Source organism: Tympanuchus pallidicinctus, unplaced genomic scaffold (assembly GCF_026119805.1).
Source record: "Tympanuchus pallidicinctus isolate F22 unplaced genomic scaffold, pur_lepc_1.0 scaffold38, whole genome shotgun sequence".
In the NCBI taxonomy this organism is placed as follows: domain Eukaryota; kingdom Metazoa; phylum Chordata; class Aves; order Galliformes; family Phasianidae; genus Tympanuchus; species Tympanuchus pallidicinctus.
In genome coordinates, this window is record NW_026294756.1 from 1147377 (window position 1) to 1165530 (window position 18154).

Here is an 18154-nt window from a genome sequence, read left to right on the forward strand (position 1 = left end):
CGGAGTCGTGGTATTCATTTTGTCACCTTGAATAACCGCTGCTGGTTGGGTCTGGGTCCATTCATGCTCGTGCATCTTCCTGCGAAGAGCAGCAGCTCCCCGAGTGCCTTTTTGTAATACTTTTTTTTTTTTCCTGAGCAGGATTTTTCTTCTGTGGGTGACCTTTTGCCCACAAAAGCAGCTTTGCCCTTAAGCAACCGAAGAGATGTATGTAAAAACGGATCCCTAATGATGCACAGGGTAAAGTCTTCGACAAAATAAGCAGAATTAGAAGGAATAGTGAGGAACGAAGGGCCGGGTGCTCTGCTTTGCCCTGGTCTGTGCCGCAGCCCGGCGCTGGGCTAAGCTCCCCGTCCTGTCGCGACCCCCCGTACCCACGGGCCGGGACGGAGGGATGGAGGCGGACGGGTCGGGCCTGCGCGCGGAGGAGGACGGAGCAGCAGCAGCGCTGGCGGTGGGCACGGAGTCGGACAGCGGATCTCCAGCGATGCTCGGCGGAGCGCCTCAGTGCCCAAAGGCTCCGTCAACAGAAGCGGAGCACGGGGTGCAGCGAGCCGAGCCGGGCTGCTGAGACCGCGCGAGGACGGAGGAGGAAGGTGAGGACTGCGGTGCAGGTGCCGTCCTCGTGGGGCTGCCCGGGTCGGCAGAAGGGGAGCAACGGCTTCGGTGGGAGGAGGAGGAGGAGCGGCCGCCGGGACCGCGCGTGGCGGCGCACCTGGGCCGGGCCGAGAGGCGGAGGTGCGGGGCGCTGTCAGAGCGGGCGGGGAACCGCAGACAAAGAGCCGGGGCCGGAGCCGAGCGGGCACCGGGGCCAGGAGGGGGCGGCCCGGGGGCGGGGACGCGGCGGGGGCGGCGGCCACAGAGAGGCACCGGGGAGCCGAGCCCGGCGCGGGGCGGCCGCGGAAGCAGCAGGGCTGCGCCCCGGGAACAAAAGGCTCCGGCGGCGGAGAGCGGCGCGGCTGTGGAGCCGTTCCCGGAGCAGGATGCGCCGAGCGGAGCGCCGCTGCGCCTGGGCGGTTCTGCTGACCCTGTGCGGCCTGAGCGCGGCGCAGCCCCGAGGCAGGCTGTGAGTACCGGGGCCGGCGGCGAGGATCGGGGCGGACCGGGACGCGGCCGCGGTGTCTCGGCGGGCGGCGGGGAAGCAGGGCTCCGGGCTCCGGGCGGCGGCTGCGGCCGTAACAAAGCCTCGGGGCGCCGCGGCGCTCCCTGCCAGCACGTTTGTACTCGCCGGTGCAAAAGCAGCAAAGAGGAGGGGGGGAAAGTTTTCCTTAGCGCTACCTGCGTGCAGCTCCTCCGGCGCGAGGCTGCGATGCTTTTATCTGGCAGCAGTTATTTCAGGAATCCGGGCCGTGCCGAAGGTAGCGCTGCCGGAGGTTGGGGAGCGCTCCGCTGTGGGACGTCCGACGGCAGAGCGTTTCTCTGCGGGGAAAGTTGCGTGGTTTTTTTGGCTTTTAGCAGTGGAATCCCCGCTTTGTTGCAGCTCGTTTGGGTTTGCTTTGATGAAGGTTTGCTTTGTTCTTTATCCCGGGTGCGTTGTGGCTCGTCAGCATCGTGAATGGCCGCATTAAACGAGTGCCACGGAGAACTCATTTTCACTTGCTTGCTAGAAAGTATTTCTTGTCCTGCCAAGTTCTGGTGTAAGCTGACAGAGCCCTCAGTCAAACGTGCTTAAGGGCTCTGTCCAGTCACTGTCAGCTTAACTGTTTAACTGCCAAATAAAATATTTAGTATTCAGATGCCGTTTATGTGCTGACTTACATGGCTGTATCAGCAGGCTGGGGCTGCAGGAAGAGCTGCAGCGATTTAGAACAATGTGCATCCATGTGCTTCACAGATGGCACCGCAGCGCTGTGCTGATGTGACAGTTTGAATCGGATCATTCCGTGCTGGATGCAGATGTGCTCTCCTTCCCTCTCTAAATACATCAGTGATGTTTTCCTTAGTGGGAGCTTGCAGGCTTAGTAGTAATTTTTTATTGTTGCTCTGATGAGTTTTCAAACCTGGCGACCAGAAGGTTTTGTGTCCATAAATACCCCACACAGTGTGACCCGAATGCCGCAGAGACCTGAACTTCCTTTGGGTAATGGGATCTCCATGGCAATGAGGCCTGCTGAGAGAGAGACACGGGGCTGGAATTTGATAGAAGATGACTGAGGGGGCTGTAAAACAGCATCGTCTTCACCCCGAGTGATAATTAATCATGGGCTGAAGCAGCCTGACCTGCGGCACTGTGGAAAGGCATGGACTGAGAAACTGCTCTTAAACTGTCATACGAGGAGCTGCCTTGTTTAAAAAGTCCTTTTGGGTGGGAGAAAACAGCCAACAAAACCCAGACAAATGAACCAACACAAAGGCATCATGCCTTGAGGAGAGCATAAATGTGTTGCTTATAGCCAAACACATCAAAAATTCTGACTCTGTGTGACTTTAACTTCATAACTTCGTGTCACAGCACTGTTCATCACAGAGGAATGGTGCAGATTCCATTCAGAAACACAGAGATCGTATTATAGATGGGGCTGCTAGGGTGGCATCAACACTGTGTGCCTGTTGAGGTAATTCCTCTTTGCCTGCAGTTGGGAAGTTGTAGGGTAGTATAATTACTTGATCAGGACATTCGGTCTCTTTATGATTAGTTAACTGTATATTTCATTTATTTAGGTCTGTGCAATAAACAGTCCTATATTCTGTAAACAAGAACACTGATGTCTTTGAATATGAAAGGTTGAACTCTGTAACTCACTGAACTGTTCATTTCTGTGTGCAATCTGCGCCCCTTTCATGCCACTGACGTAAGGCTGGGACTGCTGCAGGTTGGAGACCTGGCCCCAAATGGTTCTGGGGACCTGTGTCTGTCCTTCACTTTCTGTTGGCGCTGTCAGTGCCGTACGAATGAGATCACACTCCTGTTACTCTGAATGACCTCCCACTTCCAATCTTGCTTCTTATATGTATAGAGGCTATTTGATTGCTGCACCTTCTGTATTCCGGTCTGGTGTTGAGGAAGCTGTGAGTGTGACCATCTTCAATGCTGTCAAGGAGACAACGGTCCAGATTCAGTTGGTTGTGAAAGGAGAAACTGTGTCACGGGGCCATGGAACTGTTCTGGGTGAGTTCTTGTTGTTCTGAGCTTGGAAATTACTTTGGGGGATCATCAGTGTCTCTTAATGAATTACTTTGGGTGATAACGTAGCTGGAATCAAACTGGGGTTGAATTCATTGATGGCTGCTGAATGTTTCCACTTGTGGTTGTGCTGATGTGGTTTTATGTATGGGATACCAAACTGCCTCACCTTTTTCTCTTTGACACTGGCTGACAGTTGCTAATTAAATTGAGGGGAATGATGCTTATGTGTGTGGTCATCATATGCTAAGGTGAAAATATGGCAGTATTCAGCAATCAGGAGAGATTCTGTCAGTGTTGGCTTTGTGTGATTCCCGTTTCAAAAATCCAGGCCCTTCTACAGCATAATATACTGTACCTTTTCCTGAAGGAATTAACACAGTTTTTCTTTCTCATTTTAGATAAAGGAACAATCAAACTGAAGGTGAGTGTCAGTTACCTTAAGATATTTTTAATGGGAACACGAGGGATTTACCTTCAGCCATAACAGACCTTGATCTCAAGGCACAAATTGAGCTCCCATTCTGGAGCCTCTGCAGGAGGATGATGGAGAACCCAACCAAGTCCATTCCATCAGAATCCAGCTGTCAAGGCCTTACACCTCTAAAGAAATTCCACGACTGAATCTGTGACTCTGCTGTTTTACAGAAGTAGCAGCCCTTATTGCAATGTCAGGGATGTATGTGGCTCCTGAAGGAGCTGATTGCATCTGAATGAATCTTTCTATGCAGTGCCATAAGGAAACAAGTCTGACTGCTGTTGCAGTAGCTGCAGGTATTTGGGAACAGGCCTGGGGTGTTGCTGTGGCACAGCACAGTGTGTCTGCATCCTACCAGAAAGAGTTTGATTCTTATTTATCTTCTTCTTGACTGGACTTATTTAAAAATACGTAAAGACCTTCTATTTATCACACTGCAAGAAGGTTTGATATAGACAGATGTAATAGTAGACATCAGCAGTGGCACCGAATGCAGTGCATTGCAGCAGGTGATGCTCTTTGCTCACTCCGGAGTCCAGTACTCCAGGGTAGTGACTGCATTCCCAATGCCATGGGGAAGCTGAAAAGCTTTTCTGTTCCAGCCTTATGGTGTCCTTGTTTTCTAGGTGCCTTCGGGGCTTCGTGGGCAGGGACATCTGAAAGTGTGGGGCAACCGCCACGTGACAGAGGAGGGCTACATTTTTCACAATTACACCACAGTAACTATTGATAGCAAGGGATCATCGGTTTTCATCCAAACTGATAAGCCTGTCTATAAACCCAAACAAAAAGGTAAAGTGGCCTCGGAGAACTTATCAGATGCCGGGGCTGCTTTCAAGCAGTGCCTCTCAAGATGGAATCTTCTGTTCAGTGCCAGCTGTGATGAACAGTGTGTTTCCTTTCCTTCTTTCAGTGCTGATAAATCTGTTCACGGTTACCTCGGACCTGAGGCCGTTCAATGACAGGGTAAGGGGGATCTGTTTATTTCGCACTAGAATTGTGTTATTTCACACTGAAATTCTTGGCCACCTGGATTTTGTTCTGATGCGTTCTGATTCGGGAATAGAATCGGGTTTATTTGCCTATTTTGGCTTCTCAAGAGCTTTGCTTCTTGTTTGCAGCTTTGTTGTTTTAATTTGGTCTCGCTGCTGCTGAGGTGCCGTTAAGTACAATGTAGTGAAGCAGTTATGGGAAGGATTTTCTTACAGCCTTGTGCTCCGTTCAGGTTTTGCACAGATACACAAAGCATTGCCTTCCCACTCAGGTGCCTGAATGAAACTCTTGTTTCTGAGGCCAACCCAAGAAGAGATGTGTAAACGTTGTCCCTTTGTGTGCCATGCAATGGGTTGGGAAGCAGAATGTGGTCTTGTTTCGTTACAGCCTTTCATTCTTTTTTTTTTTCTTCCCTTTCAGATTGAAGCTTATGTAGTGGTGAGTATCTGCTGATCATCCAGCATGTGTTCTGTAGAGGCACAAGGTTGCCATAGCCCCGAGAGGAACAAATCTAACTTCCCCAGTCCATGATGGCCATTCCCAACTCTAACCTGTGCCACTGTCTCTATTCCTGTCTCTCTAACCCTTCTTGGTGGTTTTGTTTTGTTCCCTTAATCGCCATCACGCATACTTGTTTTCTACTTCAATTTCAGAAACTCATTCCCATTTTTCTGCCTGAGAAGAGCTGGCTAGATTCTCTGGGGTTTATAAATGTAACAGTCCCACTCAATTTCTCCCTTCTTTTCAATGCAGACACAATCCTATCCTTCATCTGGCTGGGCTGGTATAGCAGGGCCAATCTCATCTCTGCACTCACACATTATGATAGTGGAAAATAGAAATTCATGGCAAGGAAAGGGTGCTCCTGTCTTCTTCCTTATGAGGTGAATGAGAGGTTCCTTCTGTGTCTAGTCTTTTTTAAGCCATATGTTTTCTTTTGCTGTCAGCAAGTAGAAGAATTCCCTCTCTTCCTTTGTTTGCATTCTGTCACAGATTTTATGCTGACAAAAACAGCAGGATTAATTTCATCTGGCTTTGTCATCTAAAAATTGTCTTGTTGGTTATACTGCTCCCTCTATAAATTGAAAGAAAGCATCTTCAGAAACCTGTTCATCCCATGCAGAATAGGTGACTTAAGACAGGTGGAAGATCTGCCCCTTGGCAGTGCTTACCTTGTGCGTTGGCCTAGAAGCAGTGTCCTTAAATGTGCACTGAATTTTAGAAAGCAAACACCCCACAGTAAAATAAGTTAAGACATTTTTGGACGAAAGCTAATTACAAACGAGCTGTCAGTGAAGTGTGTGTGTGTTGATGTAAATGTTTTATTTTGCAAGCTAAGATGGGTATATTAATGATGCTCACTTTCACTATGATGTTTCTCATTCCCAAACCTCTGCAGGATCCTCGGGGGTCTCGTATGATAGAGTGGAGCAACTTAAAGCCGTTTTGTTGTGGTAAGTTCAAGATTATTTTAGCTCGGTGCTTTGTTTACCTTTGCTGGATGCCACTCGCTTCTGTTTGTGCTGAATTGTCTACAGCAAGCCCATACAAGGAGTAATGAGTGATAGAGAGTTCACAACACATGGTTTCCCTTCTCAGGCATGGTGAATATGAGCTTTCCTTTGTCTGATCAGCCTGTGTTTGGAGAGTGGCTCATCTTTGCTGAAATGCAGGGGCACACGTACAACAAATCCTTCGAAGTTCAGAAATATGGTAAGTTATCCAGATTGCCTTGACTGTAACCCAGACAAATTTAGAGGAACAAATGGAGGTTTTTACTGAAGATGGAGCACCTGAGAAATAGCACACACGTCATCAGGAACTGATGGTGGTTGGACTGGATGATCTTGTAGGCATTTTCCAACCTTGGTGATTCTCTGAAATGGAGTGTCATACTGCACAGCTCATTCATGTAATAGGGATTTAATTTAGCTTTGGAAGACTCTCAGAGATGCTTTCAGTCTGTCGGTGCTTTTCTTCCTTTCCCAGAGCCTTCCTTGTAATTCTGAGCTGTTTGCCCCTTCTTGGTCTCAGAGTCCCCTGTATGATAGATGTTGTTCCACCAGCATACCACCTGTGCTTTCTGACCCAATCACACAAGCTTTTGTAGACGCTGACAGCTGCTAATATTGCACCTTCCTTCCTGATATGTTGTGAAGCAAGTTGTCCTCTTTACATTCTATCTAAGAAGGAAAGTTTGGACTCAAATCCTGGAACACAGATTTCTCAGGAAGAAGTAAAACTCTGAGGATGTTCTGCTGAGGTCTTGTCAAAGTCTTGGTTTGCTCTTCTCACTGATTCCTTCTCTGCTCAGTGATGTTCTATCCCAGTACTATTAGCGATGCTGCTCTCATCTGACCATAATCTGACCTTCTCAGAGCTGTGCATGTTATTGCTGGAACCTGGACAGCAGCATCTCCTTGAAAAAGACTCTGTTATCATTTCATTTTGTTGTAGTATTACCAAAATTTGAGTTGCTGATTGATCCACCTCGCTACATTCGTGACCTTACAACGTGTGAGAAAGGAACAGTCCACGCCAGGTAGGAGAGTACTGCAATTAAGGCTTAATTACTGTAGGTTGTAGCGCAGTCACTGCAGCTCAGATCTCATCCGCTGAGACTTTTCAGTTGATTTCCAGTGTAAGAGCCTTCATAAAACATGCTAAAAATGATAGATTGGAAAACCTGTGCTGTTTTTTTTGTTTTCTAGATGTGCAAGTTGCACGGTGCTAGCCTTGATATACACAGGGAAACAGAAAATAGCTGGAAGTTATTCATTATCTTCTTTCCATTTCAGATATACATTTGGAAAACCAGTGACAGGAAGGTTAATTGTCAATATGACTATAAATGGTGTAGGGTATTACAGGCATGAAGTGGGACACCCTGTCCTCAAGACCACCCAGGTGAGGGAGACCATTGAGTCAGCTGCAATAAAATGCCTCATCTGTACTCTTTGAAGTTAATACTGTGACTCTAATTTGTGTCACTGATGGGAGCCTAAGAAATAAATGGGTATAGCATAGTAAATATACATATATATTACATGCTTTTACAATATATGCTGTAATTTGGGGGAAAGAGAATTTGTTGGTGTACTGTTAATCTTGTTTTAGAGCACACGGGGCTGAGGGAGAATGTGAGTGAGAGATGGGGACAGAGCTGGTGCACACTATGGATGAGGGAGGAGAAACAAACCAACAAACTCTTGCTTTTATTCCTCTTTCGCCCTGCCCCCAGTAGTTCCCCCACACTACACAACCTTTAAAAATGCTGCTGCAAATTCCTGTTGAATGCCTGTGCTTTAGATTTGGCTTCTGGATGCTTTTTGAACGTGTATGCAAACTTGTGTTTCCATTCCCTGATGCACTTGGTAGATTGATGGCTCTGCTGTTTTCGATGTGTGTGTGAAAGACATGATGCCTGCTGATGTCCCGGAGCATTTTCGAGGCACAGTCAATATCTGGGCCACGGTGGTCAGCTCTGATGGGAGCAAACAGGTCACGTTCGATGACTCAACGCCCGTTCAGAAACAGCTGATTGATATCAAGTACTCCAAGGACACCAGGAAACAGTTCAAACCTGGACTGCCTTACAAAGGAAAGGTAAGATTGAGAACAGAGATAACCAACGTGTAGTTGATGCAAAATTGTACAGACCTGGCTTAAAATATGGCATCGTCTTCTGGTGTGTTTTCCCACCTGCCGTTTCTATCGTTGACCAGAGTTGCAAACAAAATAAAGCGCGTTCTATACATGAACTGTTGTGTAGGTGGAAGTCACTTACCCTGATGGAAGTCCAGCTGACAGAGTCACTGTTCGGATTAAAGCTGAGCTCACACCGAAGGACAATGTTTACACAAGTGAGTTGGTGTCAAGAAATGGCCTCGTGGAGTTCGAAATCCCTTCCATTCCTACAGCTGCCCAATATGTCTGGCTGGAGGTGAGTGAAAGCTGTTTATGGGATTAGTGGGCTTTCATGTAACTAATCTTGTCAAACCTGCACTTGCGAGTCTTTGCTACAAACAGGAAATTAATGCCTTTTACCTTTGGCTTATTGATCTAAGTGCAGCAAATGATTGCTTTTTTTTCTTACTGCCTGTGGAACTGCTGTTTATAGCCATTATGAAAAGATACTTCTCTAAATACAGTTTAATACAGCAGTAATGGTCCAATATTTTGAGAATACTTCTGCTGTGTGAAGGCAGCAATAGAGATGAGCAGCTAAATAATATAAAATGGGAGATGGGGATAAAGTGTGAATCAGACTTTCTGTGCATGAATAACATTCAGATACCACTTTTGTTAAGACCAAAGTGACAGCAATTGATGGGAGACCATCTGGGGATCAGTATCTGCCAAACTACTTGTCCATCAGTAGCTGGTACTCACCCAGCAAGTGTCACATCCAGCTCCAGGCACCAGATAAGCCTTTCCAGGTATGTTGGCTTCATGCTCCCTTATGGGAACAGCTGCATTTCTTGGCTTTCTGCACTTTGCTCTAATTAAATATTTCCAGCCACTTCAGTTTCCTGGGGTGCTGGACTGTTGTTGCTTCCATTACAAAGGTTGAAGTACCTGCATAGAAGCTCTATTACTAATATGTTGTTTCTCTAGAACTCTCAGTTCAAATCCCAGTTAGGTTGTTCAGTCTTTGGGTTCTCAAACTTACCCATAATCTTGTTTTCTTGGGTAGTTTTGTAGGAGCCTCTCTAATAGCATATTCTTATAGCATATCCTTCTATATAGAAGTTGCGATGACTTTTGTCTAATGGGAAGGATCTGATTCAGCCGTGATTTCTATTGCGTGCTGGTTTACTGAGAGCTGTTTAGGATCTGCTCTGTGCCAAGGAAGATGCACATCCCTGAGGGACTGCACGCTGCTCTGTGAAAAGCAGTGTGGAATGTGGCAATACTTGCACAGAGTTCTCTGTTATCAGCAGAGCTGTCAGGTTGGTTTCAGTCTCCTGGTATCTAAATAAGAGCGTTTTTTATCACTGCATTTCATGGTAGTTTAATGGGTAATTAATCTTCTGCAAGTTTCCTGAGGTATGGAAAGGGGATTATACGCTACTAATCTGAACACATTGTTCTTATTATAACCTGATTAGAACTAATTCTTCTGTGGGAAAGCTAGGAGTTGGATGACCAGCTGATGTGGGAACTGTTTCCCTGCTTTGCCAACTCTTACTGGGTGTTCCAATTAGCTGCATTCATTTTTTAATGGATTGTTTCATCATTTCCACTGGGGAATTCTTAATACTTCAAATATGTAATGTCACGAGGTACTTCTTGGACTCTGTGGCATTCTGATTGCATTTAACCATTGCTAGTTACTTGTATTCAAGTCCTTGCCTCCTTGGTTTATGCTGTTAGTGTTAAAGAAGGATGTTTTTCAAAACATTATTGAAATTTAACAGTTCAGTTTAGTCTTAGGCAGGCTTTGTTATGCTTTAAGTGGTAGGAGGATCAGGAATGGCATTTGATGAAGAAATCCTGCATAACATAAGTCTTCATAACCCAGAATCGAGAAGTTTGTGTTTTACTCAGGCTTTAATCATTCCTACTGACCTGACAGAATGCTCTCCCAGTAGCAGCTTGGCAACATGTGGGTGATTTTCTGTCTCCAGGGTATTCAGTACTAAGCAGGTAGCTCTGGGTTTGGGGCTTCAGTGCAGGAAGTCGCTGTGCTGCTCTGATGCCCTTTGCGGGCAGCAGATGTGTTTATCCAGGAGAAAAAGGAGCTTGCTTCCTTGTTTGCTTGTATGTCTGACAGCTCCTTGAGTTCCTGACAGATTGATAACAAGACTTGTGTAATTTGAAAGCATTTTCCCTCAGATCTATTCCCAGTTTCAAGCCGTGCTCGTTATTTGAATTAGCATTTGTCATGTGAAAGTAGTCACGATATATAATCTCAATTAAACAGCAAAGATGATCAAACACATCTCTTCCCACCCCCATCACATCTTTCTGGGTTGGGCTAAACCACTGAAGGGATGTCTAAAATTCAACCAATTCTGACAGCTGCTCTGTGCCAAAAGGCTTAACTTTCAGGATTCCAGAGATTCCTTTATTGTTTTCATTAATGCATGCAACCCCCCGGCCCATTCTCTTGCTAGATCTGCAGGCAGTGAAGAGCTGAACACAGACCTCCTTTTACTGTGAAGGAAGTCAGTCCGTGCAAACAGTGCTAGTGCAGTGTTCTGTCTGTGCATACATTTATTAGGAGGGTCGCATCTCCTTTGGTCTGAAACCCAAATGGATTTCTGTATTTTATAAATGAAAAGCATGCCTTGTAGAAGACCAGATCTTTTGCTTTTCCGTCTCTGAGTGCAGGTAGGAGAGGAGGCTTGGATTGCAGTGAAGTCCACATGTCCTTGCAACTTCACTCTACATTATGAAGTGGCATCGCGAGGTAACATTGTCCTTTCAGGGCTGCAGCCCAGCAACATCACTCAGCAGAGGAGCAAAAGAGCCACGATTCCCTTTGAGAAGAGCATGGATGTCACTCATTTCCCAGGAGCAGGTAGTTAGTGTCAGAAACACGAGCTCTATCTGATTTCCAGGAAAAAAAATGCACTGTTCTGCAAACCTTAAGCATGCTTTTCCGAATTGGATGCCCCCTAATAAAAGGCATAGAGTAACTGTGCAAGAGAGGTGGGGATAACTTGTTTGATAGCTTCACCACGTGTTTCCTTGACCTTATGTTATTAAGAACACTGGATAATCACTCTATATCCATCTTTTCCATACCACTCATGTTATGAATACTAACTGCCTATTGTCTTACATAAGACAGAGGGAGGGGAAGGAAGGGCAAAGATGTAGGGCCCAAAAAGATCTCATGCAGCAGGAGCATGGGAAGAATGCAGGTCTTTGGTGGGGAGTTCTGTGCCTTGCATCATTTGGAAAGGGTGGGGGGAGGGTGGCTTTATGAATAACACTGCCATTTCTACCATTTGTGTCTTAGCACCTACCGATACCCCTGCGACAGAGGTTGAAGTCTGCATGACCTTCCTCCATTTCTCAGTATCTCACAACATGGCTCCCTTGGGCCGTCTTCTGGTGTATTACGTCAGGGAGAATGGAGAAGGGGTCACAGACAGCCTGCAGTTCTCCGTGAAGCCCACCTTTGAGAATCAGGTATTGGCAGTGCAGCTAACGGAGAGGAGGGGACAGCGGCTCATTGCTCCTGGTTTTCTTCTGCTGAACACAAGCCAAGATGATGAGTTTAATGTTAAATTCCTAGGTTGCAGTGACTCTTTCAGCCAATGAGACCAGACCTGGTGATGTTGTGAACATCAAGGTCAGTGCTGCAAAGTCAAGCTGTGTTTGCATTGCCACTGTGGATAAGAGCGTTTACTTGCTGAAGACAGGTTTTCAGCTGACAGCCAGTCAGGTAAAATGAAGCTGAAGGCACTGCTGTCTTTCTCTCTTAATGCCAGTGTCTGCACTGTGCCTTTAGTGAGCAGCCTCCCTGCTTAAGAAGGGTGCTCTCTTCCCTTGTGCCATGCAGGTTTTCAAGGAGCTGGCAGAGTACGATGTATCCGATGCCTTTGGAGCCCCAAAGGAGGAAGGGCACTTCTGGTGGCCAGGCATGTCCTCACGTCGACGCCGTAGATCTTCTGTCTTTCCGTGGCACTGGGATGTCACCAAGGATGCTCGCTTCGCCTTTACAGTAGGAAGCATCAGCCTCAATTCTCTGGAGTGTCTTGTTGCTGGATTTTTTATGTTCTTTATGTGGGCTTCGCATACTGACCGCTCCTAGAGATAGACTGGGCTAGAGAAACAACGTTGCGTGTTTAATCTTTTAGGCTCTTTCCATTTTTTATCTGTGCAACTGCTAATAGTAATGATCCCTTGTCTTTCCCTTCCTTTCATCCTTTCTGCATATTTAGCTGAATTGTTTTATTATATTCTCTAAAACCCCCAATCTCCCACATATTCTCCATCTCATAATCATGAGCTCAACTCCTTATTTAATACCTTCTGCTGCAGGAGCCGTTGCTCCTTCTCCACTCCATGATCTGTTGAGGTTTTTGTTCTGATGTGTTTTTTGTTTTGTTTTGTTTTTTTCTCTTGCTGAGAGGCAGAAACTATTGGGAAAAGAGCCACGTGTTTGTAGCTTGTGTGCACACTGCGTGTACCTGATTCATAATAGTTGAGTGTGTGTGCGAGAGAACAAAGCCCGTGGTGCCTTTGGAGTCTGGGAGCTGCTGTCTCTTATGAATAAGTGCATTTAGGGGACAGAACTGGCAGACAGAGTGAATTCTGTGCTCTTCCTGTGAAGCTGTGCGGGCAGTTTCCATTTTGCTTGGCATTTCTGGTGGAGCAGAGCTGGGGATGTCTGACACGAGATGCCTGCTGACTGCAGCAGAACACTCTGGAAACTTTGAGGAAGGGTAAAAAGCCGTAATGTAATATTCCAGGGGAGAAATATGTGGAATAATTTTTCACCTGTAGTTACCTGACAGTTAAACACGTTCCCAGTAGTGTTAGATATTGGTGAAATGCATTTTTCAAGCAAACAAGAGCTTTCTCATAAAAACCTCTGCCTATAAATATTTTTACATTAATGGTCATTTTAATTTTCTACAAAGTCTTGAGAAAATCCTCACATTTCAATTGAACTTTACTCATAAATGTCAGAATAAGGTTGGAGGGATTCTACTCAGAGAAGTTCTTATTGGTACCCAGTTCTCATTGGTACTTGATTCTTTTTTTCTCTTTCTTCTTTATTGCCTTCATTTTTATTACCTAGGAAACCGGCTTGGTCGTAATGACAGATACAGTCAGCTTAAACCACAGGCAGAATGGAGGCATGTACACAGACGAGGCTGTCCCAGCTTTTCAGCCTCACACTGGGACATTGGTGGCTACAATGCGTTCTAAAATGGCACAGAGGTAACTTTCATTTATTTATTTTCCCCACCCCTCCAAGGAAATGTCTCCATTGAGACCAAGTGGTTGGGAACCAACCTTCAGTGGTCTCGATGGATCTAATGAAGTTCACAGCTGACAGCACTTCATTTTTGTACTGAGCTTAAATTAATCCTGGAAGAAGGCCAAGTAATGTTCTTTGAAAGGACCATTTGAAATTCTTTGATTTGTTTCCTGTGAATTAGTTGCTGCTTGTCAGTGTGTGCATGCTAGCCCTGACTTTGCAGAGATGCTCCCTACTCAGGTGGTGGTCAAAATAGAGAACATGAGGCACATAGAGGACATGAGGAAAAGGCCATGAAGTGCTGCAAGTAATGCTGCAAAGTGAGGATGTGCCTTCCCTTTCTATTTCAGACCAACTGATGGTTTCATTTTAAGTGGGGTGAGTTTTGGAGATTGGTTAAAAATAAAAAGGTAATGAAACATCACTTCCAAAAAACCAGAACAAATCGTGAAAATATTAGAGATCAAGGTAATTGCAAGTGGGAGAAGGAGAGGGGAATGTGAGGTAGTGAGTTGCAGTAATTGATTTTAGTAAGGCTCTGTGATGACATTGTGGGAGGTCGTGTACTGTAGATATTTCCTTTGGTTTTGCTTGGTGAAAGAATTTGGACTTATACACATTAAAAACTTTTTTTTTTTTAGATTATTTGTACCCCCGGACTGTTAAGTGTGTGCACACAATGAGTTGGGAAGGCTCTGTGATTTGTGAGATGAATTATAACCCTTCACTTTGACATTATTCTGTGCTAGATAGAGTTTGGTTTGATCACCTGAGCTGCGCTGGGCTGATAACACCAACTCAACCACCTGATGTCCAAACTGTCTGCTGAAAAGAGTTTATTGCCAAAGGTTTATTTCTTGTTCCAGCAGAGCAGAGAGGAGAAAAAGAACCTTCTTTCCAGAGACATGGATATGGCACTGCCTCAACGTCAGGTACTAATGGGAAATTGCTTTAGTTACACCCAGTGGGTTCTGTCCTATTCAAGCAGTGTTCTTCAAAGCACGCTGGAGCTACAGCGTTGTTTTGATTTTCATGTTTTTCATCATTAGTGCTTTAATCAGTAATCTTTCTTCATAACAGTAATCCAGAAACGTCTCCTTCACTGTTGCAAGTGCTGGCGTTGTTTTCCACGTCTGTTCTAGCATCAGTTGCAGTGCTGTAGTGATAAAATGGTCTCGAAGTGATGTGCACATGGAGGTGGAGGCAGAAAGATGCTTCTGTGAGTGCTGTTCATGCACCACTGGATGTTCTGTACCAACTGCTTCCCAAATTGCACTGAGTCCCTGTTTTCTCTTTCATCTCCCTCTAATCTTAATTTATTACCTGACAAATCTTGGTTTCCACAACTGGAATTAAAATGAATAGCAGATAATGATCTTTACTAGAAACAACACATCTAGGATCATTTGAAGCAGTCGTTGAAAAACTTCTACAGGTTTGCAAGTAAACTTCACTCTCAATAAGTGTTTATAAATTAAATTTGACAAGAACTTGCAGCAAGTGTATTCAAATCTGCTCAATTGAGCATGAAATATGCTTTGTAGAAATACACAAAGAATTCCAGAAGTGCCTCTTTGGGCCTCAGCAAGCTGGGGCAGTTAATTATGAGTAGGAGAGCGTGGAATAAAAAGTTGCATTTTTCTCTACTTCATTTCACTGGAAGCAACTGAGCAGAGCATCGCTTGCTTTCCCCTCCTTTGAGCAGGAAGACTTTATTTTTTTTTTTTCCTTCTACCATTTATAATTATAATATGAAAAAAAAAAATCCCCCAAAAACAAAGCCTCACATCGACTTCCCAAACCAATTCTAACAATCCTTAGAGCCTGGCTGGAGGGTCGAATGGCTGGAAATGTGTGTGTGCTTTGGCCCCCCGCCCAGAAGAGTAAGTGCCCTCATGTGTGAAAATAATGTTAATGCTGGTTGTGGGCTGAAATCCCAGTGGAAGGAACATCAGCTGCAACAAATTGTCCGGTTAAACAGGCTGGAGTGCTGCCAGCCCTGGAGGTAGGACACCCTTATGCTTATTCTGCAAGGCTGAAGTTTGTTGCAAGTGCTGACTACTGAGCTCCAGTTAGTGACAACCTAAATATTGAGGAAATTACACTTTTTTCTATTATAGTATCCATCCGCAGAGCAGTGTGTGATGCACTGCCTGTTCACTGAGTTATAACAGCAGCTTAGGCTGACTGAAAATTACAAAGAGTCGTTTGGGTGGTGGAAGTCGAGATGCCTCACTGGTGCCTGACATTTGAATGGACTTCTGAGCTAAAAAGCAGCAAAGGCACAACTCTTCAGTTTGTTCTGGATGTGGCTCAGCAGGTATTGCAGCACTGAAGAGCAGTGTGTTATGCTGTAAAGTTAATTCTGAAGAACCTGCTTTCTTGCTTTCTGTGCCAACTAAGATGGATGTTGCTCCAAAAGATGATGAAGCTAGCAGCAAGTGTATCAAGCTCAGAGAAATAAACAACGGCTTGAGAGAAAACAACCTTAGGGTGTACTCATAACTGCACCAATCATCCTGCCAGCTGAGCCATGAAGCAGCTTTTGTTCTTGCTTTAGATGAAACGTTTTCTGTTCCAGGCAATGACAGACCTCCTTTGCAGGAGGGAAATCGCGATGTCTACAAAACAAAATTGAATTTCTATTATTATGAAGCGTGGAGGAATATAGCAGTTTGTGATACCCTATGGATGCACAGCAGGGCTGAATAGTCAGAATATAAATCTTCGGTAATTGGTATCAAAGCTCTCTTGAAGAAAATGACACTCTTGGAAATTCTGTCAGTCAGGCATTCTAAAAGGCAACCAACCAAAATACTCCCGATCAAAACATGCCCTCATGCACAGGCCATTGCTGAACCTCAGGTGTGGGAAAGTTCTACTTTAGCCTTATGTTCAAGTGCAGTCTTTAATGTGGCAGTGTATAGAAGAACAGTGGATTCCAACAAAAACTGCTTTTATTTAATCATATCAAATATAATATATACAAATATATACAGAATAATATAACTTATTGTTGAACTGTTTTTAGCTAGGATTCTGTTGTGGGTTTTTTTTCAGTGCGTTTCCCTGTAAGGAAAGTGTCCCTCTAGTGAGGGTACAAATTCTTCTACAGCTTTTAATCCAGTAAGCGTCCATGTTACTGTGCTCTGCAGAAGCCACTGCTTGCTGTTCTCCTTATAAATGCTTATAGTTATCCAAAATCTTGCCACTTAGCAGGAAGAAATCGAGCCCTTTATAAGATGCTGCTCAAAGCAGGTACTGATGTGAAGCTGTACTCTTGGATATGGAGGGAAATACCCAAAATGATTGGCTCTGTGTGCTTTAGCATCATTCTAATGCACTTCGTTAAGCTGATTAACCCATTTTCTTCCCTGTTCTCTTTGGCAGTGATACATCAGGAGAAGCAGAGCTGCACGTGGAAGTGCCAGATTCCATCACTACGTGGATAACCGAAGCTGTGGGCCTTTCTGAGGAGGAGGGGTTGGGCATTGCCAATCAAACAGAGCTGAAGACCTTTAAGCCTTTCTTCATCGATTTCACGTTGCCATACCACGTCATCCGAGGAGAACAGACCAAAATCCCATTGACTGTCTACAATTACTTATCTGTCTGCGTAGAGGTAATGGTCCTCTTCGTTCCTGTTGCTAAGTCAGTAAATTGTGGGTTATGGTCAACCATCTCTGAGCTGTAGACAGTGTATAAGGATAACAGAATGATAAGCTCAGAATGAGTGCTTTGAAGATAGAAGTACTGCTTCTTCAGTGCTAATAAAATCACTGCTTTATTTACTTCTACCTTGAAACAACTGTGGTGGTTTTGTGATGCTTCAGAAATGCAAATATTGAAAAATGTAGGGAAGAGGATGAGAAAGATCACTCTGAGCCACTGCATTTCCTTCACAGTCAGAAAGCTGCTGACTAGAAATAGTTTGCTTCGAAAGAACCCCTTTCAAGAAGCACTCCCTCCAGAGGTGTTTTCTGCAGTGCTTTATCTGCTTGGTTCTCGTGGAATCATTCTGAACTGCAGGTGAAGTTTCACAGATGAAATCCACCATAAATGACCCTCGTAAATTTTTGCAGGTACACGTGAAGATTTCTGTTCCGAAAGGCATAAAGTTTGTTGGGCATCCTGGGAAGCACCATCTGACAAGAAAGAAGTGCGTTGCCCCCGGGGAAGCTAAACCCACCTCTGTTGTTTTGTCCTTCAGCGAGCTTGGACTGAGCAACATCACTGGTAGTACAGAGATAAAAAACAGCTTGTTCCTTCAAGGAGTTTCACAAATGTTTCTTCTTCTTTCAGAAGAAATGTTTTCTTCCTCCAGTGCCCCAAAGTAGAGCTATTATTTCACTTGCTGCCAGCTTAGCTTTCTAGTCGTGTTTGTTTCTTACAAACTGATCTGTAACTGCAATGTGCTGTAGGGTCCATACCAGCAAAATTCAGCAGATTCCCTGGTTAATTTTCCTGTTGTGTGGTATCTCACTGTGTATAGTTGTGATCTGTTACATCTTCCTGAAAAGATTGGAGTAAATTTTTAAATAAGAGAATAACAAGAAATTCTGTACACCTTCCAAGAAAATAATTGTCAATAGCAAAAACTGCAGCTCAGGGAACG

At 44.9% G+C, this 18154-nt stretch overlaps 1 protein-coding gene across 3 annotated transcripts in view; it reads left to right on the top strand.

Annotated features, from left to right (window-relative positions):
• The first annotated feature begins 854 nt into the window (after positions 1-854).
• The window catches only part of CPAMD8 (C3 and PZP like alpha-2-macroglobulin domain containing 8), a 39782-nt gene continuing 22482 nt past the window's right edge, over positions 855-18154 (top strand). For 2 of the 3 annotated variants that reach the window (XM_052699942.1, XM_052699944.1), the window contains exons 1-21: positions 855-1066; positions 2958-3109; positions 3526-3548; positions 4229-4394; positions 4516-4568; positions 5016-5033; positions 5995-6049; positions 6195-6308; positions 7053-7137; positions 7394-7502; positions 7974-8201; positions 8368-8538; positions 8906-9034; positions 10932-11121; positions 11566-11738; positions 11845-11994; positions 12112-12273; positions 13357-13499; positions 14406-14471; positions 16930-17161; positions 17622-17775. In XM_052699942.1, the coding sequence (XP_052555902.1) occupies positions 984-1066; positions 2958-3109; positions 3526-3548; positions 4229-4394; positions 4516-4568; positions 5016-5033; positions 5995-6049; positions 6195-6308; positions 7053-7137; positions 7394-7502; positions 7974-8201; positions 8368-8538; positions 8906-9034; positions 10932-11121; positions 11566-11738; positions 11845-11994; positions 12112-12273; positions 13357-13499; positions 14406-14471; positions 16930-17161; positions 17622-17775 (2656 nt within the window). In that variant the 5' untranslated portion in view covers positions 855-983. The remainder of the gene's footprint in view (positions 1067-2957; positions 3110-3525; positions 3549-4228; positions 4395-4515; positions 4569-5015; positions 5034-5994; positions 6050-6194; positions 6309-7052; positions 7138-7393; positions 7503-7973; positions 8202-8367; positions 8539-8905; positions 9035-10931; positions 11122-11565; positions 11739-11844; positions 11995-12111; positions 12274-13356; positions 13500-14405; positions 14472-16929; positions 17162-17621; positions 17776-18154) is intronic. The other variant, XM_052699943.1, reaches the window with a different exon arrangement.